The sequence below is a fragment of the Carcharhinus amblyrhynchos genome, chromosome 12 (assembly GCF_965287045.1).
Source record: "Carcharhinus amblyrhynchos chromosome 12, sCarAmb.v2.hapA, whole genome shotgun sequence".
NCBI classification, from domain to species: Eukaryota; Metazoa; Chordata; class Chondrichthyes; order Carcharhiniformes; family Carcharhinidae; genus Carcharhinus; species Carcharhinus amblyrhynchos.
The window spans coordinates 84,919,073-84,939,472 of NC_137335.1; the positions used below are offsets into that span (position 1 = coordinate 84,919,073).

Below are 20,400 nucleotides of genomic sequence, written 5' to 3' on the forward strand. Positions count from 1 at the left end.
GAATTGAATCCATATGGAAACAACATACAGCTGTAAACATTCCAAAGCCACATCAGGATAATAAAAGTTAACACATTTAAATTTGAATTGCCCTTCACTGCCAATATTTTTCTTTCTCAGGTTAGTTATCAAGTGAAGACAAGGATAAATAGAAAGATGGAAACAATTGCATTTATGTGGCTTCTTATCCCATAAACTATCCCCATGCAGTGATTGTGGTTATGTAGGCAAGCAATGACAGCCATTCTGTGTCAGTAATATCTTACAAACAACAGTCAGGCATCTGTTAGTGTTGTTGTTGGTCGAGACAAAAATATTGGTGAGGACAGAAGAAGAAACTTTCTACTCTTCTTCAACACTTTGCGAACCCCTAAGGTTCGTCCGGACAGAAATTTGGGGAAGATGACAACTTCAACAAGCATCATTGACTCAGTACAATGCTGGGATGCCAGTCTAGATCATAAGTTCATTCTGGTGTTCCACACCACAACTTTTCGACCCAGAGTGCCAGGTGAAGGTTGGAGCCATTTCTGCAGAGAGATTGGTTTCCCAGCTGCCAATTTCAGGATGGTATTTCAGAAGTGTCAGTTTGCTTTGTGGAACACTCTCAGTAGGAAGACTATGGCCTGAATTGCCAGTCACACCCCGCCGCTGTCAGTGAGAATGGAGAATTTGGTGCTTGGCCAAATCTTTGTTCACTGCCGCGGGACCGGAGAATCTCAGCCATGGGCGAGGTCAGAGAATCTGGCCCCTTGGGTTCTACCTATTCCTCTAGACTTTAGCATATGTACTCCCAAGCAGTACTGAGGGATTGTTGCACTGCTGAGTATGCTGTCTTTCAGGTGAGATGGTAAGCTCTATCTGTTGTCTCATAAAATCCTGCGACAGAACAAGGGAGATTTTTCCAGTGTTTTGGCAAATATTTAATCCTTGCCCACCACCTAAAAATGAGGGACTGGTTATTGTCATATTGCTGTATGAGGGAGCATCTTTGCAGAAAAATAAAAGTTTATTGCTGCTTTTTGAGTCACACTGCTGGGGCACAGCTGCTGCTGTGGATGAAAGTGGGGTGGGGGCGGGGGGTGGTGTGGAGTGGATGCATAAGACGCCAGAATTGCAGGAACACTGGGAAGTCGTAGGAGGTTACAGAGATAACAAAGATTGAGGATATGGAGAGATTTGACTGCAGTGTTTCCCAACATTTTAGAGACAACACTTCCAAAGGACTTTTTTTTGCCTGTAAAACACTTTGTTCTAAGGCCATTGATGCCATTGTATAAATGAAAGTTCATTCTTCAGGACATCAAATTTCATTTTTAAGCATTCCCAAGGTCAGAAAGAGGTATCACACAATTTAGACGCAGAGTAAAGCTCCGTGTAAGATGTCTGGACAAGCTACCTGAGCCTTAATGTCTGAAAGGTTTTCATACCAGGGCTATGCTGTCTTCAAGAGGCATTGCCAACTTTACGCTCATACAGGACAGATGTATGCTGGAGCAAAATTGATCTAGTCTAGTTTCAAATTGAACCCTCAGTTGAGTGGATAAGAAAGATGCAATCTGGAGTAAATTCAAGCTACAATCTGTGGGAATGAAATGCCAGTGTTACTGCCTAATCCATTGCACCATGGAATTTCCTTTCTTTTATCCATCCCTCGTAATCTTTTGTTCATTCTCTCCAGTAGCAACATTGAGTCACAACCAAAATATATGGCCAACTAATGAAGTTTAGATAAAAATTTATTGCTGCTTTATTGAGTCACACTGCTGGGGGCGGTAGGTGGGGGGGCTGTGGGGGATGGGGAGTGGATGCACAAGACGCCAGAATTGCAGGAACACTGGGAACTCAAAGAGTCGTAGGAGGTTACAGAGATAACAAAGATTGAGGATATGGAGAGATTTGATAATAAGAATGACAATCTCAAATTGGTGTCGGTGGACTGGGAACTATTGTTGGTGGGTGAATTAGCTTGGTGTAAGTTAGGACACAGGGAGAAGAATATTGAATAACTGACCAAACAATATGTATAAAGAGACATCATTTTAAATATAAACCCATTTTTTTCCCCCCTCAGGATTACCATCAACTGGCTGCAGCTTTATTCTGTAGGAGGTTGCTGCCATGTGAGGGTTCCATTCAATGCAAAAGGTGTTCCAGTCGACTCTGTACGTACGAAGTCCTGTCACATTTAGGTACACTAAGTGAGAATAGAGAAAACAAAGAATATTTCAATTTGTGTCATGAGCAACATCAGAAACAAGTACCACACACATTACCACTCAGCTCATGTCACAGTCCTCCTGAAGTTTTGGAAAGATGGAGATTGCTGGATAAAAATGTCCAAGGTCCATCTGGTTTTCCTTCTACTATTCTGGCATTTGCTCAGTACAGCTGTAATGGAATTGCCGACTAATTATAGAAATCAATTAGTCTGCAACAAACTCAGAAATGAACTGAGAGTCAGGGAGAAGGAGGAGAAAATGCCAAATAAATGGTGGGGACAGCACAACGTGTGTACGGTTGACAAATGCCACACTACCATCCCAATAGTCTCTGCAAGGCATGTATTGGAATCTCAATTTAGTCGGGGGCGGGGGGTGGGGGGTGGGACGGCTTCATTCAGGGGAAAGATGTTTTCACTCCTCAGCTCAGAGATGGCAAGGATCTTGTTCACAAATGAACAGATGTTTCAGAGGACAATGCAGAGAGGGCAGTGGCCCTGCTGGAAGCATTCTCTGGGTTAACAGGTGGAGTGATGAATTAGATGGACAGGAGACTGGCAAGATTGGCCCCCAGCTGACACACTAGGTGGGTAGCGAAAGGTGGTGCAATTGGGGCTGCTGCTCACAAAGAGGCAGCAGTGAGTTCCTCAATAGTCTCCACAGAGGATATTGAACAGTTTGGAGGGAAGCTGCAGTCTTATCTAAGAAAGAGTCACACTTGGGATAATGCCAGGAGAACAGGAAGGAGGAGTGAGGAGTGCTGTTAGGTTGGGGAGGGTAGTTTGGAGGTAAAGGTACCAGGGGGATGGGGGTGTGTTGGGGAGAAATAAAAGAAGGCATTACAATAAGGGGAAAGAAAAAAATGAAAAAAGGATTTAAAAAAAGGTGCCTACTCAAGAGTGAGGATGGTGGCGTATGATAGTTGATACTGAAGTGTAGGCACACAAGCTGTGTTCAAGACATTCATATATACTTGTGCTTGGATTGTATGGTGAGGTTTAACCTACATTCTGAAATAAACTTTTCACCACATGACCTCAAAGTTGGCTTGAACTCTGAAGTGTGAAGTCTGAGTTGGCCAGAACAAAGGGTTGATAGGAATATCCTGCCACTTTTCTGTGGGGAATGAAAGCTGAGTGAGTAGGGGCCTGGTAATTTAACACTGGCCAACATTTTGACTGAACCTGGCAGCCAACAATGTAATCCCAGAGGAAATCAGCATTCAGCAATAAGAAATCCTGCAAATGCAATGTGTGACCTATCTAGGGAGCAAAATGAGGCCACAGACAGATTTGGTAGAGCAAACTCGACACCTCTTGATCTTCAAATTTCCCACCCAGCCTCAATTTTTACATTGCAAGCAGTCAGCAGTTTGGGAGAAAGTCTGGAAAAAATAAAGTTGGATCTCAGGTGGGTGGTTGCAGGGGATGGGAGAATGCCTTCATCAAAAGGCCTATTCTGATTCGGGGCACTCTCCTCTCAAGGTCTAATGATCTCTGGACTTTCCTCCCCAGAGTCTGACCACCAAGACTCTGATCGTTCCCCCCCCATGACCTCCCAGATATTCCCTAACCTCCGCACCATGGGACCCCTGCCACCTACCAGGTCCTCCAGGTCCAAGGAATCTGTTGTAGATGGCTCACTGCAGTACCTCTTCTGACCATTGCAGCGCTGTGCCTGGAGGATCTGATTGGCTGGCAGCTCTCCAATGTCCCCCCATCCTAACAATTCAGGCCATAGTTTGTCTGGGTCCAGCAGAGGCAGGTTAGGAGGCAAGATCCGAGCAAAGTTAGAAAAGAGCATGTTTGCTTAGCCACTGGACGTGTTTCTGTGTTCAAGCAATCTAGCCAGCAGCAGGGTCAATGAGTCAGAGGTGACTGACCCGACAGTAGCAGGTAGCCAAATAGATCATTAATGGGCCAACTAGGGGAAAGATGGTGGCATTATCATGATCTTCCCAATTGTGCACCCCGCTGAACCCAGAGCCCCACAGGTAATTAGAAGCAGCCCTCCCAACTTCCCCTTCCCTGACCAGCAATGGACTAGGCCAACCGTCAATGCCTCCTCTCCATCACTCCAGCATCGACTCCACATTATGATCCTGCCACAATTGTAACCAGGAGCTCCTCCTCAACAATGATAGTAGCTGCCATATGCGATCTTTATTTTTCTCAGTGCTACAGAAAGCGACTCCACTCTTGTGATTTCCTGCCTGCCTCAACAGAATCCACTTCTCAGCGTGGGCCTGCCAGCCAGATATCACTGCAACCCCTCTGATTGGGTCATCATGATCTGCCTGCCATCTTTGGATGGCACGGTGGCACATTGGTTAGCACTGCTGCCTCACAATGCCGGGTTCGATTCTAGGCTTGGATCACTGTCTGTGCAAAGTCTGCACATTCTCCCCATGTCTGCATGGGTTTCCTCCGGGTACTCTGGTTTTCTCCGAAAGATGTGCTGGTTAGGTGCATTGGCCATGCTAAATTCTTCCTCAGTGTACCCAAACAGGCGCTGGGGTGTGGCAACTAGGGGATTTTCATAGTAAATTCATTACAGTGTTAATGTAAGCCTACTTGTGACCAGTAAATAAACTTTTAAACTTTACTTTTATTGGACAGGTCTCCTGGTGGAGGCGTCCTAATTGACCACATCCAATGTGCCATCAGGACTGTGGGAGTTGATGGGGATGAGTTCCCCACTGACATTTTGGCCCGAGATGGGAAGAAGTTTCTTCACCAAGAGGGTGGTGAATGTGCGGAGTTCATTACTACGGAATGTTGATCACAGAATGTGGTTGAGATTGTCTGATTTCAAGAAGAAATTAGATATTGCTCTTGGGTCTAAAGGGATCAAGGGATACGGGGGGACGGGGGAATCAGGATATTGAATTTGATGACCAATCATGATCAAAATGAATGGTGGAGCAGGCTCAAAGAACTGATTGGCCTACCCCTGCTTCTCATTTCTATGTAAGTGCCTGGTTGGTTGGTGTTAATTAATGGATTCATTGTTGGTGTAACAGTATCAATAATTTGTTGCATCACTTAAGCAAGATAAACTATTAAAGCCATCAGTGTAACAAAAACATCAAAGCTTGGGTCTTTGATTGCTTCCCTTTCATCTTTTGGAAGGGCAAAGAGCCCAGGGTGGCACTGCAATGTGATGTCAGCCATGTGCAGCAAGGGACCACAATCTTCCATTTATCAAGACTGTGTGTTTCACAAAACTGTGACGATCTCCTGTGAAGGCCCAGTAGCTGAAGGCAAGCATGAATGTCTGAAAGCTGAGTAAATATAAGCACAAAAGCAGCCCTTTTTAAGAAGTTCAGCCAGATCAACTCACAGGTAGTTCCTTGACCTTCCAACGGCCCACTGCTGCCTGAATCATAAATGGCATAGACATTTACATCGTAAGGTGTACCAGGCTTCAGATTCTGTGGTGTGTAAGTTGTCACGTCGCCCACAAACAATTCCATTTTCTCATTGGTGCCTGAAACAAAAAATCATTATGTGCGTTAAATTTTCGTCCAAACTTTTCTCTCGCTTCTTTTTCCTATTGATACTGGGGCCTCTGAATGCATACTCTATGAGGCCCTGCTTGGGAGGAGGGAGAGAAGGGGAGCACAAACACTGTAGGGCCTGCCTACACCGTATAACCATCCTGGTGAAATTGTACATTACAATCTCACAGAGTGAAAGTGGATTTGGGCGCAGAGGGAGCAAAACTGATATCTGAAATTGAGCCTCAGGTCCCACACTGGGCTTCAGGTCTCCAAATCTGCCTCAGACATCATGACTTGGGCCTGGTTCTCTGGGTGAGCTGTTGTCTGCTGCCAACTTACAGAGGCAGTCTGGTCATCTTAAGGAGATAAACAGGAACAAAGTTAAATCTCAAGGGGTTGGGGTGGTGGTGGCAAATCATGGAGCTTTTTTCCCCAAATCCTTCTTAAAAACACTAATGTTTTAATAGTTGAAGAGCTCCAATTTTTGTAGTCTGGGCTTAAAATTTGTGTACAGTCCCATTAATTGCATTTGTACGGGGATGTTTTAAGCAGCCATAGATGAGCCAGCCTCAAGGCAGACCTCTTTCAGGGATTGGGTGGGTATTGGTCTCCAGAATTGGCTGTTTTTATGAAAATTTGGGTGCAAAGGATGATAAATTTTATTCTAGATTATGGCCGGGATTTTCCGAACCTGCCATGGGGCCACCCGTATTGGGAGATTTGGCAGCCCAGCCAGAATCCATTGACTTTCAGTGGGACTGGCTGCAAGCGATGCCAAAAAAATCCCATCATATGTCAGCATCCAATCTTCACTGCACTCCTGTTTAATGCCGCACATTACATTGATTCACCAAATGAACAAACTGTGCTTGGAATGAATTCTGCTCATATCTAGAAAGCAAAACTCTGCAGATGCTGGAAATCTGAAATAAAAACAGAAATTGCCAGAAATATCAGCATCTGAGAGATGGAGTTCGCTTTTTGAGCCCAACATGACTACTTCAGAGCTCACCATTAATTTTTTCCCAGATTAATCCTTCTACAGAATCCTATCAAGATATCTCGTTGTGCTGGTGCTGACTCTTGCGAGCAACTTAGTTATTCTGACTCTCTGACGATTCTCTGTTAACTCTGTAACTCTTTTCTGATCAGCTAGTTATCCAACAGTGTCCTGAAAGCCAAGGTTGAGTCTGCCTCCAGCTTGTTCTCCCCACTCACTTTCAAACCAGAGGTCTTGCTTAGGTTTGCAATGTAATGTTAAGCCCTCGGGGCATCTTGTCCAAATGGGCATTTCTTGTGGACTGGCTGAACTCTGCCCTTTGCTAGCTCCCTGACCGAGAGCTTCTCGATAAAAAAGCACAGTGAGAAGACCTTGACTGCTCTCCTCCTGGCTATGCAAGCTATGGTTAAGATGTGCTCTTGGATTAGCCGTGGTAAGTGCAAGGGATTACGGAAATAGGGCAGAGGAGAGGGCATGGATAAGATTTTCTGTCCGGGAGTCAGTGCAGACTCAATGGGCTGAATGGCCTCCTTCTGCACTGTAGGAATTCAAAATTCTGTGCTACAGTGCAAACACAAGAGAGGAAGTAAAACTGTGTAAAAGAGTAGGAAAATATGACATGTGCAGCACAGATGTTGGTATTTGCTTACCTGTAGGCTGATAAACAAGTTTGTATCCAAGGACTGGTGATGGAGCAGGGTCCCAGGTCACACGGAATCGGGTGTACCATTCGTCAGATACCCGCAGATTGCGGGGTTCCAGCAGACCCACTGGGAGATAAAAGAGACACATATTAAAGAGCAAGTTGAAACCCTTGAAATATTCCACAACTAATTGAGCAAAGTGGCTGAGATTCGACTCACTGCACCCCCCCCAATCCATTCTGCTGTTTGATTTTGATTGGCTGGTATCCAACAGGTCTGTTGGCAAAGAGTAAAAAACTGCAAAGAAGAAGGTTGCTCACTGTAAAAATAACATATATTCATGAAAGAAAATTCAAGCTGGGGTCTTCTATAAATCCTCCCCCAAATATTGAATCATAGAAAGAGACCATCTGGCCACTTGTACCAATACTGCGCTCGGTAATATCAATGCAATCAGTCTCCCTTCCTCTGCACTTTCTCAATGGCCCTGGAAAATTCTCCTTTTTCAATTATTTATCCAATTCTTTCTGTAAGTTACTTTCGAATTGACTGCCGCCGCGCTTTCAGACAGCACATTCCAAATCACAACAGTCTGAAAAATTTTCCCCTCTTCTCCTCTCTGCTTCTTATGCCAGTTAGCTTAGATCTCAGTTGTCTGGTTACAATATTATATGAATGAAAAGATTCTCACATATCCACACTTACCAACAAGGGATAGTTTATATGTATGCTCACATGCACATCAAGGGATAATTTTGGTTGCAGTGCAATGTGAAGCCCTCTGGGCATTTTATCCAATTAGGCATCTCTCGTGGTCAAGCTGAACTCTGCCCTCTGCTAACTCCCTGACCGAGAGCTTCTAGGTAAAAAACGCAGCCAGAAACTCTTAACTGACCTCTCCTGGCTATGCAAGCTCTGGTTAAGGTGTGCTCATGGATTAGCCATGGTAAGTAATGTGGGGTTACGCAGATAGGGCGGGGGAAAGGTCTTGTTTAAGGTACTCTATCAGGGTGCCAGTGCAGACCCAATGGGCCAAATGGCCTCAACAGGGGATAACTTACACACATGTCCACACACATAAAACAGGGAATAAATTACACACATGTTCACACATCCAGCAGGGGATAATATGCACAAATGTCCAGACACACAACAGGGAGTAACATATATGTCTACACACATAATGGAATAATTTACATACATGTCCACACACACAACAGAAGATCATTTAAATACCAGATGATATTCTAAAACAGCCAATATTAAATTGGACAAACATTAAACCTCAACCTGATTTCCATTCATTTATATCTAATTAATGAGCTAGACACCATAATGCCCATCTAATCACTCTGCATATAGTACTGCACTGGGAGTGTCAACCTCGGTTATGTGTACTCATGTCAGGGTTGCAACTTGAACTCACAAACTCAAAGGTGAAAGTGTGACCCACTGAACCATGGCTGGCACTCTTGGTGAAATATAATGTGCAGAAGTCACTGAAGGTTCAATTACCCAGCCTGCTGTTCTTAATGTCCCAGCATTAGACCAATCCTGAAATTCACCAAATTACAGCTTCCAGCTTGGAGGATAGCAGCCAATTCTTGATTTTGTTTTTGGCTGGATTTTGAAACAGGATCTGTAATAGACATTGGCTATAAAGTTGTGGGAATAAGCCTGGGAGCTCTGGGTTAATGAAGCGTCAGTTGTATCCAGTTAGTTAATCTCAGCTGAGACAGCATTTGGAGAAGTTGCAATTAACTTGAATATCCACAGGCTAGGGAGGATTGTTGCAGGGGGGGTGGTAATGGTAGTATAATGTAATGTCTCCTGGACTAGTAACCCAGAGGCCCACACAAATCATTTACACTAGAACATGAGTTGAAGTTGCACCAAAGCAGCTTGAAAGTTTAAATTAATTTTAAAAAGATTCCTGGAGTCAGTGACATGATTAGCTGTACTACCATAAAAACCCAAAGGGTTCATTAATGTTCTTTGGGAAGGTAAACCTCCCATACACGATTATCTGCTGTCTGAAGTAGCACAGCAACCCACTTATTGCATTAAATTGTTGGAAAGAATTAACAAAGTTGTGGAAATACTCACCATGTAGACTGCAGCAGTTCAAGAAACCCTCTCTACCAATTTCTCAAGGAGTCAGCAATAAATTGCCTTGCCAGCAACACTCATTTTTTTTTTAAATGTGTCTGCATGCATCTTGGGTGAGGGGAATGTGCAGGAAGTGTCCCACAATCACCGCAGTCCCTAAACTAACGTCAACTAAAAATATAAGTTGATTGTTCGATTGTCTCAGTGTCATTTTTGGGATTTGTTGTGAGAAAAATGATTGTCACATTCTCTTGTTTAGCAATAATAATTGCAGCCTATGGTAATACATTGTGAACAAAATGCTTTGAAATATAGGTTATGCTATTGCAAGAGCAGAATTCTCTGCAATGGCAGAAAACTAAGTGCCTTGGCAAGGGCGGAAGCATGGAGTATTTCCCATAGAGGAGGCTAAATCTTCTGGCCCCGACCTCATGAACCTAATGAACCTTATGAACTAGGCTCCCAACTTCACTGACCAACTATTGAAGAAAGAAAGCAAATCTGACAAAGAGGATGGATCTCAGGGAGTACTTTGAGCTGGAAGATGGGACCCCATCCAGGATACCTAATTATTGAATCCCTATAATGCAGATGGGAGGCCATTTGGCCCATCGCGTCTGTACTAATGACAATCCCACACAGAACTTTCCCTGTAACTCTACGTACTTAACCTGCATATCCTCTGATGTTAAGGGGCAACTTAGCATGACCCATCAACCTAACATGCACATCTCTGGAGTGCGGGAGGAAACCGGAGCACCTGGTGGAAACCCACGCAAAGAGCAAACGTGCAAACTCCACACAGTCACACAAGGCTGGAATAGAATCCGGATCCCTGGTGTTGTGAGGCAGCAGTGCCACCGTACCACACACAATCTGGAAGGTCACCTGCAGATGCTCCCCTGATCCATTGCTGTGGTGTTCCAGGATCCAAGATTGTGGGTGGTGTCCATCTTGAATGCTGGAGACACCCCCAGGCATTGTCCTGGTGAGACCCGACAGCTGCACACCACATTGGGCAGTCGAGTCCTCAACTAAGGTTAACGCCAGCCTCTGGTGGGTTTTCCAACACATCATAGCGGGCCCATTGGAAGATCCTATCATAAATTCGCGCTCATATGAAACTGATCTCTGGGCCTCCCATTATACTTTCCCCATTGAACTTATCTGCAGGGACTTGAGAGAAATCTACCCAAATACTTCTTTTCCCTACACAAGGACGCCAATAAATGTAATGTCCAGTGTCTGTGATTCACTGTCAACTCTGTAAATATCGCTAAGACCCAGACTCAATTCCAGTCTCGGGTAACTGTGTGGAGACTGCACGTTCTCCCCATGTCTGCATGGGTTTCCTCCAGATGCTCCAGTTTCTTTCCACAATCCAAAAATGTGCAGGTTATGTTGATTGGCTATGGCAATTTGTCCCTTAGTGTCGGGGGGTTTGACAGGGTAAATACATGGGGTTGCGGGGAAAAGGCCTGGGTAGGATTGTTGTCGGTGCAGATTCGATGAGATGAATGGATTCTGTGATTTTAAGTTATCTAGTACATATCGCATTCCTTCTCAGGATGTGGACTAACAATGGCCAGCTTTTAACGTTCATTTGAGATTGCCATGGCTTTCTAAGTTGCTTTTTTATTTTATTAGTTTCACAAGTAGGCTTCCATTAATACTGCAATGAAGTTACTGTGAAAACCTCCTCAGAGGATAGTTAAGAAATAGCCACATGTGTGGCCCTGCATCACGTACAGAGCCAGGGCAGGTCAGGACAGCAAGTTTCCTACCCTAACGAGATGTATATGACAAGCCAATAGCTTCACAAACCCATTTCCTGATACCAGCATTTTATTTGCAGATTTTTTTGAAACTAAATTTAAGTTTGCACACTGCTGTGGTGGGATTCAAATTCCAGGTTATTATCATTATCACAGGCCTCTGGAATGTTAGTCCAGTAACACAATCTTTAAAAACTACTGTACCCACATAGGTGGAATAAAATCACCATCTACACTGAGGAATTGTCCATCATAACAATAAATAAGGAGAAATTGTTTCTACTGGCAGGTGGGTTGGTAATTGATTGGACAAAGATTTAATATAGTTAATAAATCAACCAGAGCATTTTTTTTTCAAAATTGCAAGTTTTTTTTGATAGACCAAATGATAAAAACTGTTTCCTGTGGCATGGGTCAGTAACCTGAGTTCTAAGATATAACATCATCGGCAAAAGAACCCAAGACTGAATAAAGAGACTTTTATCCACACACAAGACTCTTAAAAACTGGAAGCCAATACCTGAAAGACAGTGAAATCAGATTCCAAAAGACCTATACCTGAACAGATCTAATTTGTACCGTTATAGGGAAACAGCTGGTGTAAGCAACTAAACTGAATAGCTTTTCCAGAGATGACACAGGCATGGTGGTTCAAATAACCTCCTTCTGTGCTGCATCATTCTATCATTCCTGGGTAGTTTTGGATATGAAGACAGATTGGATTGACTGAGGGCTTGGGGAGGGGGGGTGGTGGGGAGAGGTGGTAGTTGTTTTACTTGGAGCAGTGGAGGCTGAGGATGGGATATGATTGAGATGTGTAAAATTATGAGGGACATTGTGATGATACGGTGCCTTTAAGAAATGTATTTGAATAATGTTTCTTGTGCAGGATTTGGTTTAGCAGTTTGTTTTATTAATGGTGATGTTTTGTCTGGCCCTAGCAGCCCCTATTGTTACTGCAGCAGCATAATTGTTCTTAATTGCTAAAATATTTGTCTCAGACTAGACTAATGCAGGGTTGTTATTTTTGTGTTTTCCCTGGGGTTTTTCTGAGTGGGGCTTGATTGGGGTTTTGACAGGAAAAGTCATGTGACTAGGCAGGATTCGGCTCACAGAGAGAATCCCAGCTCAGCTACTGCTTGGGAATTACAGAGAGAAAAAGTTTTTTTCTCTCTTTGAAGATTAGCGACCAGGACCTGCCAGAAAATTGGTCTCTTTCTCAGAATTTCTGTTGTTTGAGATACATCATTCCTTGGAAACCACTGCATGGGAGTCAGAAGGCAGACGTCTTTCAGTATCGGTCTAGAGGGGTTAAAAGGCTGGAAATCTAGCATTGATCTACTTTTGCTGCTATATGGTTCTGAAGTATGATTTATGTCTTTGGGGATATAGCTTTAATTGGCAGTATACATTGGAGATAGATAGTTATTAAGAACTATACTTTGTCATGTTTAAATATTTTAATTGCTAAAGGTTATGCTAATTCTTTTTGTTTAAATCTGTGTTCTTAAATAAAGTTAGTTTTAATAAAAGCTTCCTAGTGGGTCAATAGAATCACACCTGGAGCAAAACATGTTGTGAAAATGCCAAAATCAAAAAAAGTTGCGGGTCTTGGTTAACTTCATAACCTTAGAGCTTCTGACCCAATCCCAACAGCACAGAGTGCACAGGAAGAAACATGGAGAGATAAATGACCGGGGGACATAGATTTAAGGTCGGGGCAGAGGGGATGCGAAGAAAAGATTTTTCACCCAAAGGATGTTGCTGGTCTGGAACCCACTGCCTGAAATGATGGTGAAGGCACAGAACCTTCATAACATTCAAGAAATATTGAGATGTGCACTTATGGATGCTATGGAGCCTGAAAAATAGAATTACAATAATTAGGTGGTTTATCTTTGACTGGCATGGACAGACTGGGGCAAAGAGTCTTTTTCTGTGCTGTTTACGTCTACGACTTTGTGATCTGTGGCAATGAGGGGATTTTTTTTTAAAACACAGTGAGTTGTTGTGATCTGGAATATGCTGACTGAAACTGCAGGGGAAGTTGATTCAATATAACTTTCAAAAGAGAATTGGAGAAACACGTGAAAAGATTTGCTAGGCTATGAAGAAAGCGTGGGGTATTGGATCTAATTGGATTTTTCTTTCAACAACCACAACGCAGGTAGAATGGGCCAGATGTTCTGCCCTGTGTGATTCCGTGATTAAATACATATGATTGTTATAGCAGAAGGAATAAACAGTGAAAAAGCCAAGCAATAATGTCAGTGCGGTATTGTATTGTCTGATGATTGAGACATAAGAGCAAAATAATACCGTGAATCATCAGAACTAAGACTAATCTGGACAAAAAAATCCACTCCTATTTCTTAATTACTGCATTGGCTTTCAAACTGGGGGCTCCAGTGTTCCTAGGGTTAGCAGACTTCTATCCATCTATTAGAGTTCTGTAGTTCTTGCCAGCTGACTTTGTGGCACTGTTTCTGTATATTAAGTGTCTAATTGTTTGCTGAATGAGTAGCTGACATTGTCTTTCTAAGAAGTGGTGCCAAGAAGCATGTCAGTACTTTGTAGGGATTCCATGAAAGTTTGTCAATGGTTTTAATGAGACCCCCGAGATTGAGCTAACATTTGCAGCAGTTGCCTGGGAGTGTGTCAGCGTTTCAGAATTTGTGAGGTGGGGGTGGAGGGGGAGGGTGCGTTGCGGGGTTGGGGGGGGGGAGCGGTGCATGGGGACTTGAAGGGAATCCCTGGCTCAGTGCCAGTACTTTTTAACAAAGAACCTATGGGAGAGGATCAGTACTCACAGCAGACGCCTGGGAATGTGTTAGTATTTACTGGGGGTCCCTGACTGATAGATAATACTTTCAAGGAGTTTCTGGGAGTGTGACAGTATTTGCTGGAGTTTTTCAAAACTGAAACGCTTGAAAGTCACTGAGTTACTATAAAATATAGTATATTTGACCTATGTGCTGTGGATTAGTGGGAGCACTGAGTCAGAGATTCGTAGGTTCAAGCCTACTCCTGACACTTGAGGATGTCATCCTGGCTGAACCCATATTCCCATACTGAGGAGAGGCCTGTGTTGAGTAAAATGCTGAATTTTGGATGAGATGTTAACCGGGGTCTGTCTGCCCATTCAGACTGATATAAAATATCTTGTGGCACTTTGCAAAGAAGAACATGTGAATTCACACCACTGTCATGGAGAAATATATATCCAACATCACTAAAATCAGTTTACATTATCGCATTGCTCTTTATGGGGCCTTTGCTGTGCGCACATTGGCTGCTGCCTCTAAATTGGTTGTTTTCCTGCATTACACCCGCGGCTATCAAAGTATTTATTTGGCTGTAACAGTTTGGGATGTACTGAGGTTGTAAGAGGAACTACATAATTGGAATTTTGTCAGCGAGAGTTCCTTAAATATGAATCTGGTGTGTTACATTACAGGCATTCTTTTGAAGATTGGCTCATGGGTTGTGGCACTGCTCAAATCTGCTTGGAGAGAGCCAGTGACAGAGAGTTAAACACTATCCAGAGTGACCCGGTAGCAGAGTTATGCTGCATGTACTCTGGTCCCATTTGTTTTTAAGTAGCCAACAAATATCAGATTGAAGGAATAAATGGCAATGAAGAAAGGATGATTACCTGTCTTCCCATCACCAGTCAGCTGCCCTCCATCTCCATCCTCATACATTGGCACCACACTAATCCTATAAGGAGTGTCAGGCGTGAGGGGTTGCAGAAGCACATTGTTCCGTCTTCCCGGAACAAACGTCTGAAAACAAAAAGAATTCCTTGAAGGAAATGAGCAACAGAGCAAGGCTAACGGGGAGGGACAGAGGAGGGAAAGGAAAACAAGTAGCATTGTTTCAAACATCAGAACCTCAAGGCAGGATTACAGAATGTACTTACAAACTCCTCGATTGGGTCACCAACAGTTGGAGCATATATAATCCTGTACTGCTGTACTGGACCCTCAGCATGATCCCAGCTCACACTCAAACTATTGGTCGTTGCATCATAAACCCGCATATTCCTTGGTCCACTGCGAGGTACTGTGCAGGTGGGAAAAATAAGTAAAGTGTGATTGCTTGTACAAGAAAATATTAGCTTCAGTGCAAGGAATAGAAGTGAAAATTTACAGCACTGCATCAAGCCATCCAGCTAGAGCAATCCAAACTGCTGTTTCTGTTCCACACAGGCTACCTCACACCCATCTTCGTCTCACCCCATCACCAGGTTCTTCTATTCCTTTCTCACTCATGTTTAAGTAGCTTCCCCTTAAATACTTCAATGACATTTGCCTCAATCACTCCTTGAACAAAGAACAAAGAAAATTACAACATAGGAACAGGCCCTTCGGCCCTCCAAGTCTGCACCGACCATGCTGCCTGACTGAACTAAAACCCCCTAGGCTTCCAGGGATCATATCCCTCTATTCCCATCTCATTCATGTACTTGTCAAGACACCCCTTCAAAGTCACTGATGTATCTGCTTCCACTACCTTCCCCTGACAACGAGTTCCAGACACCCACCACTTTCTGTGTAAAAAATCTGCCTTGTACATCTCCTTTAAAACTTGCCCCTCGCACCTTAAACCTGTGCCCCCTAGTAACTGACCCTTGTACCCTGGGAAAAAGTCCAGATTAGTGAGTTTCACTTCTAACCACTCTCTGGGTAGAGAAGTTTTTATTGAATTCCACAATGGATTTATCAGTGACCACCTTATATTTCTGGCCCATAATTTCAAATTCCCCACATGTCTTCCCCTCTCAAATCCTTTCACAATCCGAGAGACCTCCATCAGGTAACTCCTGTGCCTCAGAGAGGGAATAGCCTCAAACTATACCATGTTTCCTGACAGCAGTACCCAAAGGTGGACACACACAAACACATAAAAATGCCCACACACAAACACTCCCACATATATATATACATAACGTGCGCGCACACACACACACACACACACACACACCAACAGACCCCACCACCACCCACCCCCCACATACACACACATATGCAAATACCTATAACCAATACACCAACACCCATACTCACATACATACCAACACACATGCCAACACCCACACATGCCAAGATCCACACACACCAGCACCCACCAGGGGATCAGGGGTTATAGCGAAAAGGCAGGAGGATGGGGATGAGAAAAAAATCAGCCACGATTGAATAGCAGAGCAGACTTGATGGGCCGACTGGCCTAATTCTGCTGCTATGTCTTATGGTCTTACGGACACACATACATACTTTATTACAGACATGTGGGCACATGCAGATATTCACACATGTATCCAGAGATGCAGGGAAGCATACACATGTATGTGCTCACAAGCATACACAAAAATGTATTGATTAGAACTTAACTTACATGTTTTTCCCACATCAGTGCCCGGATCACCTTCCCCATCTGCATACATTGGCACCACATTGACGGAATACTCTGTGTCTGATTGTAAGCGTTCCAGGAGCACGTTGTTGGTGTTTGCTGGCACCACAATCTGGGCAACAAATAACAGTTCCACAATCAGCATGTTCACAAAGCCCATAAACCACAGCAAACATCCTTCCTGAACAGCCAGGCGAAAAGACGCATCCATTGTGTTATTTACCACAGCTCCAATCGTTGAAGAAAGAAACAGATCACACAGTCACATTATTTTACATTATTACAAATGATGCTTACTCAGTCTTGGCTCAACTAAAACTGTCAGAAATATTTATTATTCCACTAGTGTTGTCTGGATGGGAGCAACTTACATAATGGGCAGGCCGGGTTCCACTCAAAGGTGTGTAAATCACTCTGTACTGCTGCACAGGTCCTGGTGCATTAGTCCAGCGAACATTCATACTGTTTGTTGATGGGTTGAAAACTTGAACACTTCCAGGTGCCCCCCGGATTACTGAGCACATTTACAAACACACAAGAAAAGAAGACTGAATTACATTATTGACATAATGTGGAGTTGCCCGCGTTGGACTGGCGTAGGCACAGTAAGTAGTCTCACAACACAAGGCTATAATCCAACAGGTTTATTTGGTAGTACTCATCTGATGAAGGGGCAGTTCTCCGAAGCTTGTGCTATCAAATAAACCTGTTGGACTTTAACCTAGTGTTGTGAGATTACTTACTATTCTTGATATAAGCAGGCATTGGCAGATATAGAACACCAGCTGTAAGGTCTACACCAACCTGTCACCAACTATGTTATTTCTGTGTTTCCAATTACCACTTGGGTACTTGGCACTAGACAGCTAGCACTTGGCATGTCATAACATTCAGGGTTATGGGCCAAGTGCTGGCAGATGGGATTAGGTGGGAGTTCAGGTATCTCTAATGTGTCGGTGCAGACTCGATGGGCCAAAGGGCCTTTTCTGCACTGCATGATTTTATGATACCAATGCTCTGCCCTCATGGGTCAATGACATCACAACATGGGCCATGGGGGGTACACTGCTTCAAGTGCAATTTTCAGTGCCTACATCAGATGATGTTAAATAAGGGAATCAATGCTCCCTTTATGTTTTGGGGAGAAAGATCAACTCCAACTTTTCTCATGGTTACTGCTTGTTCACTCAGCTGGAACATTGTGCAGGTGCTCTTTGAAAACAGGATTGTGTTTGGCTGCAGTAATAGCCAAATACCATGTACTGAATTCTCACTGACACGCAGCAATTAGCTGGGAGTTTGCCAGTGTCCATTGGACTTTAACCCAGTGCATGGCATAGCCTGCAGAAGGCAAGAGGGGATCTCCCTTCCCTTCATCACCCAGACTGCAATGACTCAAGGTGAAAATTCACCACCAAGATTCTCAAGGATAATCAGAGGGATGCTCAACAAATGCCAACCTTGCCAGTGACATCCACATCCCAGGAATGCATAATTTAAAACAAATTATTGGAACTGATTTGATTTATTATTATCACATAGTATACAGTGAAAAGTATTGTTTCTTGCACACTATATAGACAAAGCATAACGTTCACAGAGAAGGAAAGGAATGAGTGTCACAATCATACAGTTTTAGAAGCATAGGGTGAGAGTAAAAGATAGAATTAGAGGGCATGCTGGGCAGAGCTCACAAGAAGTCGCCTCGCTCCAATGCCATCTTGAATCAACAAGATCAACAAGAATTGAGAGGTTAAGCTTCAGATCTGATGAAAAGGGAATTAGTTTTTTTGGACTGAGTACTTACATGTTCTCCCAGTACTGGATCTACGACCACCTTCACCTTCACTAAAGACAGGAACCACAGTAACTTCATAAGGTGTATCAGGATTCAAGCTTTTAAGAACTGTGCTGTGTGTATTTCCTGGTACAGTGATCTAGTAATAGAAACCCAGCCAAATCATCATCATTCTTCAACATTATTGGATGGATTACAATAGTGTAATAGTGTTGTTTCATTCCAATTCTCTTCCCGCACCTAGAGATGCACTAAGGCAGAATGGTTTCTATGGTTAATAATTCCCGGAACAAGTCTTTAGTTTGTTGCCAGGGGGCTTAAAGCTCGAGAGGCACCACTCCATATCACAAGTGGCTCTCCAGCAGTCTTCCCTATTCTTATCTCCAGCCATTGGCACATTTGCAACGGTCTGCAAGTTTACACACTCAGCCTGTTTGGCTGCGTTGTGAATGCATCCACCTTGGCTATCAAGCCCGGAGTGGGAATCAAACCCAAAGTTTCTGATTCAGAGACAGGGATGTTACCTACTTCACCACACAACTCCCTGCAATAATATTGTTACTGGACTATAATGCAGAAGAATGTGAATTCAGTTTTCTCCATGGGCAGTTTGAGCTCAGTTTTCATGAGAAAATAAAAATTAAAATCTCAACAAAAGTGACCATAAAGTACCAGACCATTATAAAAATACTTCTCTATGGCTCTTTAGGGAAGGGAACCTGCCATCCTTACCTGATCTGGGTCAGTGTGTGACTCAGATGCTACTGAAGTGACATTGCAAACTACCCAGGCTTAACAGGGCAACTAGGGATGGGCATTAGATAGTCAACTTGCCAGTGATACCCAAGAATGACTAATAAAAATTAATAGCTTGTTAGTTTCTTGCTGGTCATGGGATATTACTGTGCATGATTGGTGCCACCTTTTGCTCCAGGCAGTACTTCAATAGCTGTAGAGTGCCAGTTAAAAGTAACTTACTTCTTTCTATGTAAAGTTCAGCACCTTTGCTAATGGTGCACCAAAAATCAAGAGGACCGGGGGTTCATGTGCATAGATCTTTGAAAGTATAATCAGTGACTTCACATGGAAATTGCAGAGTTATGACGGTAGAGCGGGCCAGTAAGACTGGTGAGATGATCTATACAGAGTTGGTATGGGCCCAATGGGCCAAGTGGCCTCTTCCTGTGCCATAATGACTATTATTGCCCTTAATCACCTCCAGTCACAAATTCAATTCACAGGAAACTCTGTCCAACTACTTGAGGAGATGGAATAATTTTAAAAGTTTTAATTAGTATACAGATGATACAGGTATACAGGTAGGAAAATGCTCACAACTGAACACATTCTACTTAGAAAGACTGGATGTGAAATACCTGGGGAATCTCATGCTGTTTAACAGTGATTCCATTTATACATGTAAACAAGGACAGTTTTTGCCAAATTTCTAGTTGTAAGCTTGGGAACTCCCCAGGGAGATTTGCACATCAAGGAAATTGGTACAATGACCCATTAATGAATGACTTGATAACATAAAGTCATAGTGAAATTTGAAGAGCATTTTCCATGAAATCCCCTAACCAGAACTCCCTTGGGCACCTCCAATTTCCTCAACACTGTCAATGCCAGCCATCCTTTCAATTGCTTGGTCCTAAACCCTGGAATTCCTTCCCTAAACCTCTCTTTCTGTACCATGTTCCTTAAAATTCTTTGACCAAGCTCTTTGTCACTTCCTCATGTTGCAATTCCAATCTCTTCCTGCATCCAGCGGTGCACTGAGGCAGACTTTATCTGTTTTTCCCCAGAACTGTCTCCAGGGGGCAGGTAGTTTGATGGGCACCACTCCACATCAAGTGTGGCTGACCAGAAGGGTCTGGAGTGTTGACACACTTGGCCTGTTTGGCTGTGTTAGAACACACCTTCCTTCGCCATCAA

The 20,400-nt window shown here is 43.4% G+C and overlaps 1 protein-coding gene across 1 annotated transcript in view; it reads right to left on the reverse strand.

The window, feature by feature from the left end:
* Positions 1–20,400, reverse strand: part of col12a1a (collagen, type XII, alpha 1a) — a 257,960-nt gene that overhangs the window by 109,207 nt on the left and 128,353 nt on the right. The window contains exons 33-40 of the mRNA XM_080200857.1: positions 18,475–18,604; positions 17,039–17,181; positions 16,650–16,779; positions 15,175–15,317; positions 14,908–15,037; positions 7,375–7,494; positions 5,565–5,711; positions 2,081–2,197 (exon numbers count right to left, since the gene is read on the reverse strand). Of these exons, the coding sequence (XP_080056983.1) occupies positions 2,081–2,197; positions 5,565–5,711; positions 7,375–7,494; positions 14,908–15,037; positions 15,175–15,317; positions 16,650–16,779; positions 17,039–17,181; positions 18,475–18,604 (1,060 nt within the window). The remainder of the gene's footprint in view (positions 1–2,080; positions 2,198–5,564; positions 5,712–7,374; positions 7,495–14,907; positions 15,038–15,174; positions 15,318–16,649; positions 16,780–17,038; positions 17,182–18,474; positions 18,605–20,400) is intronic.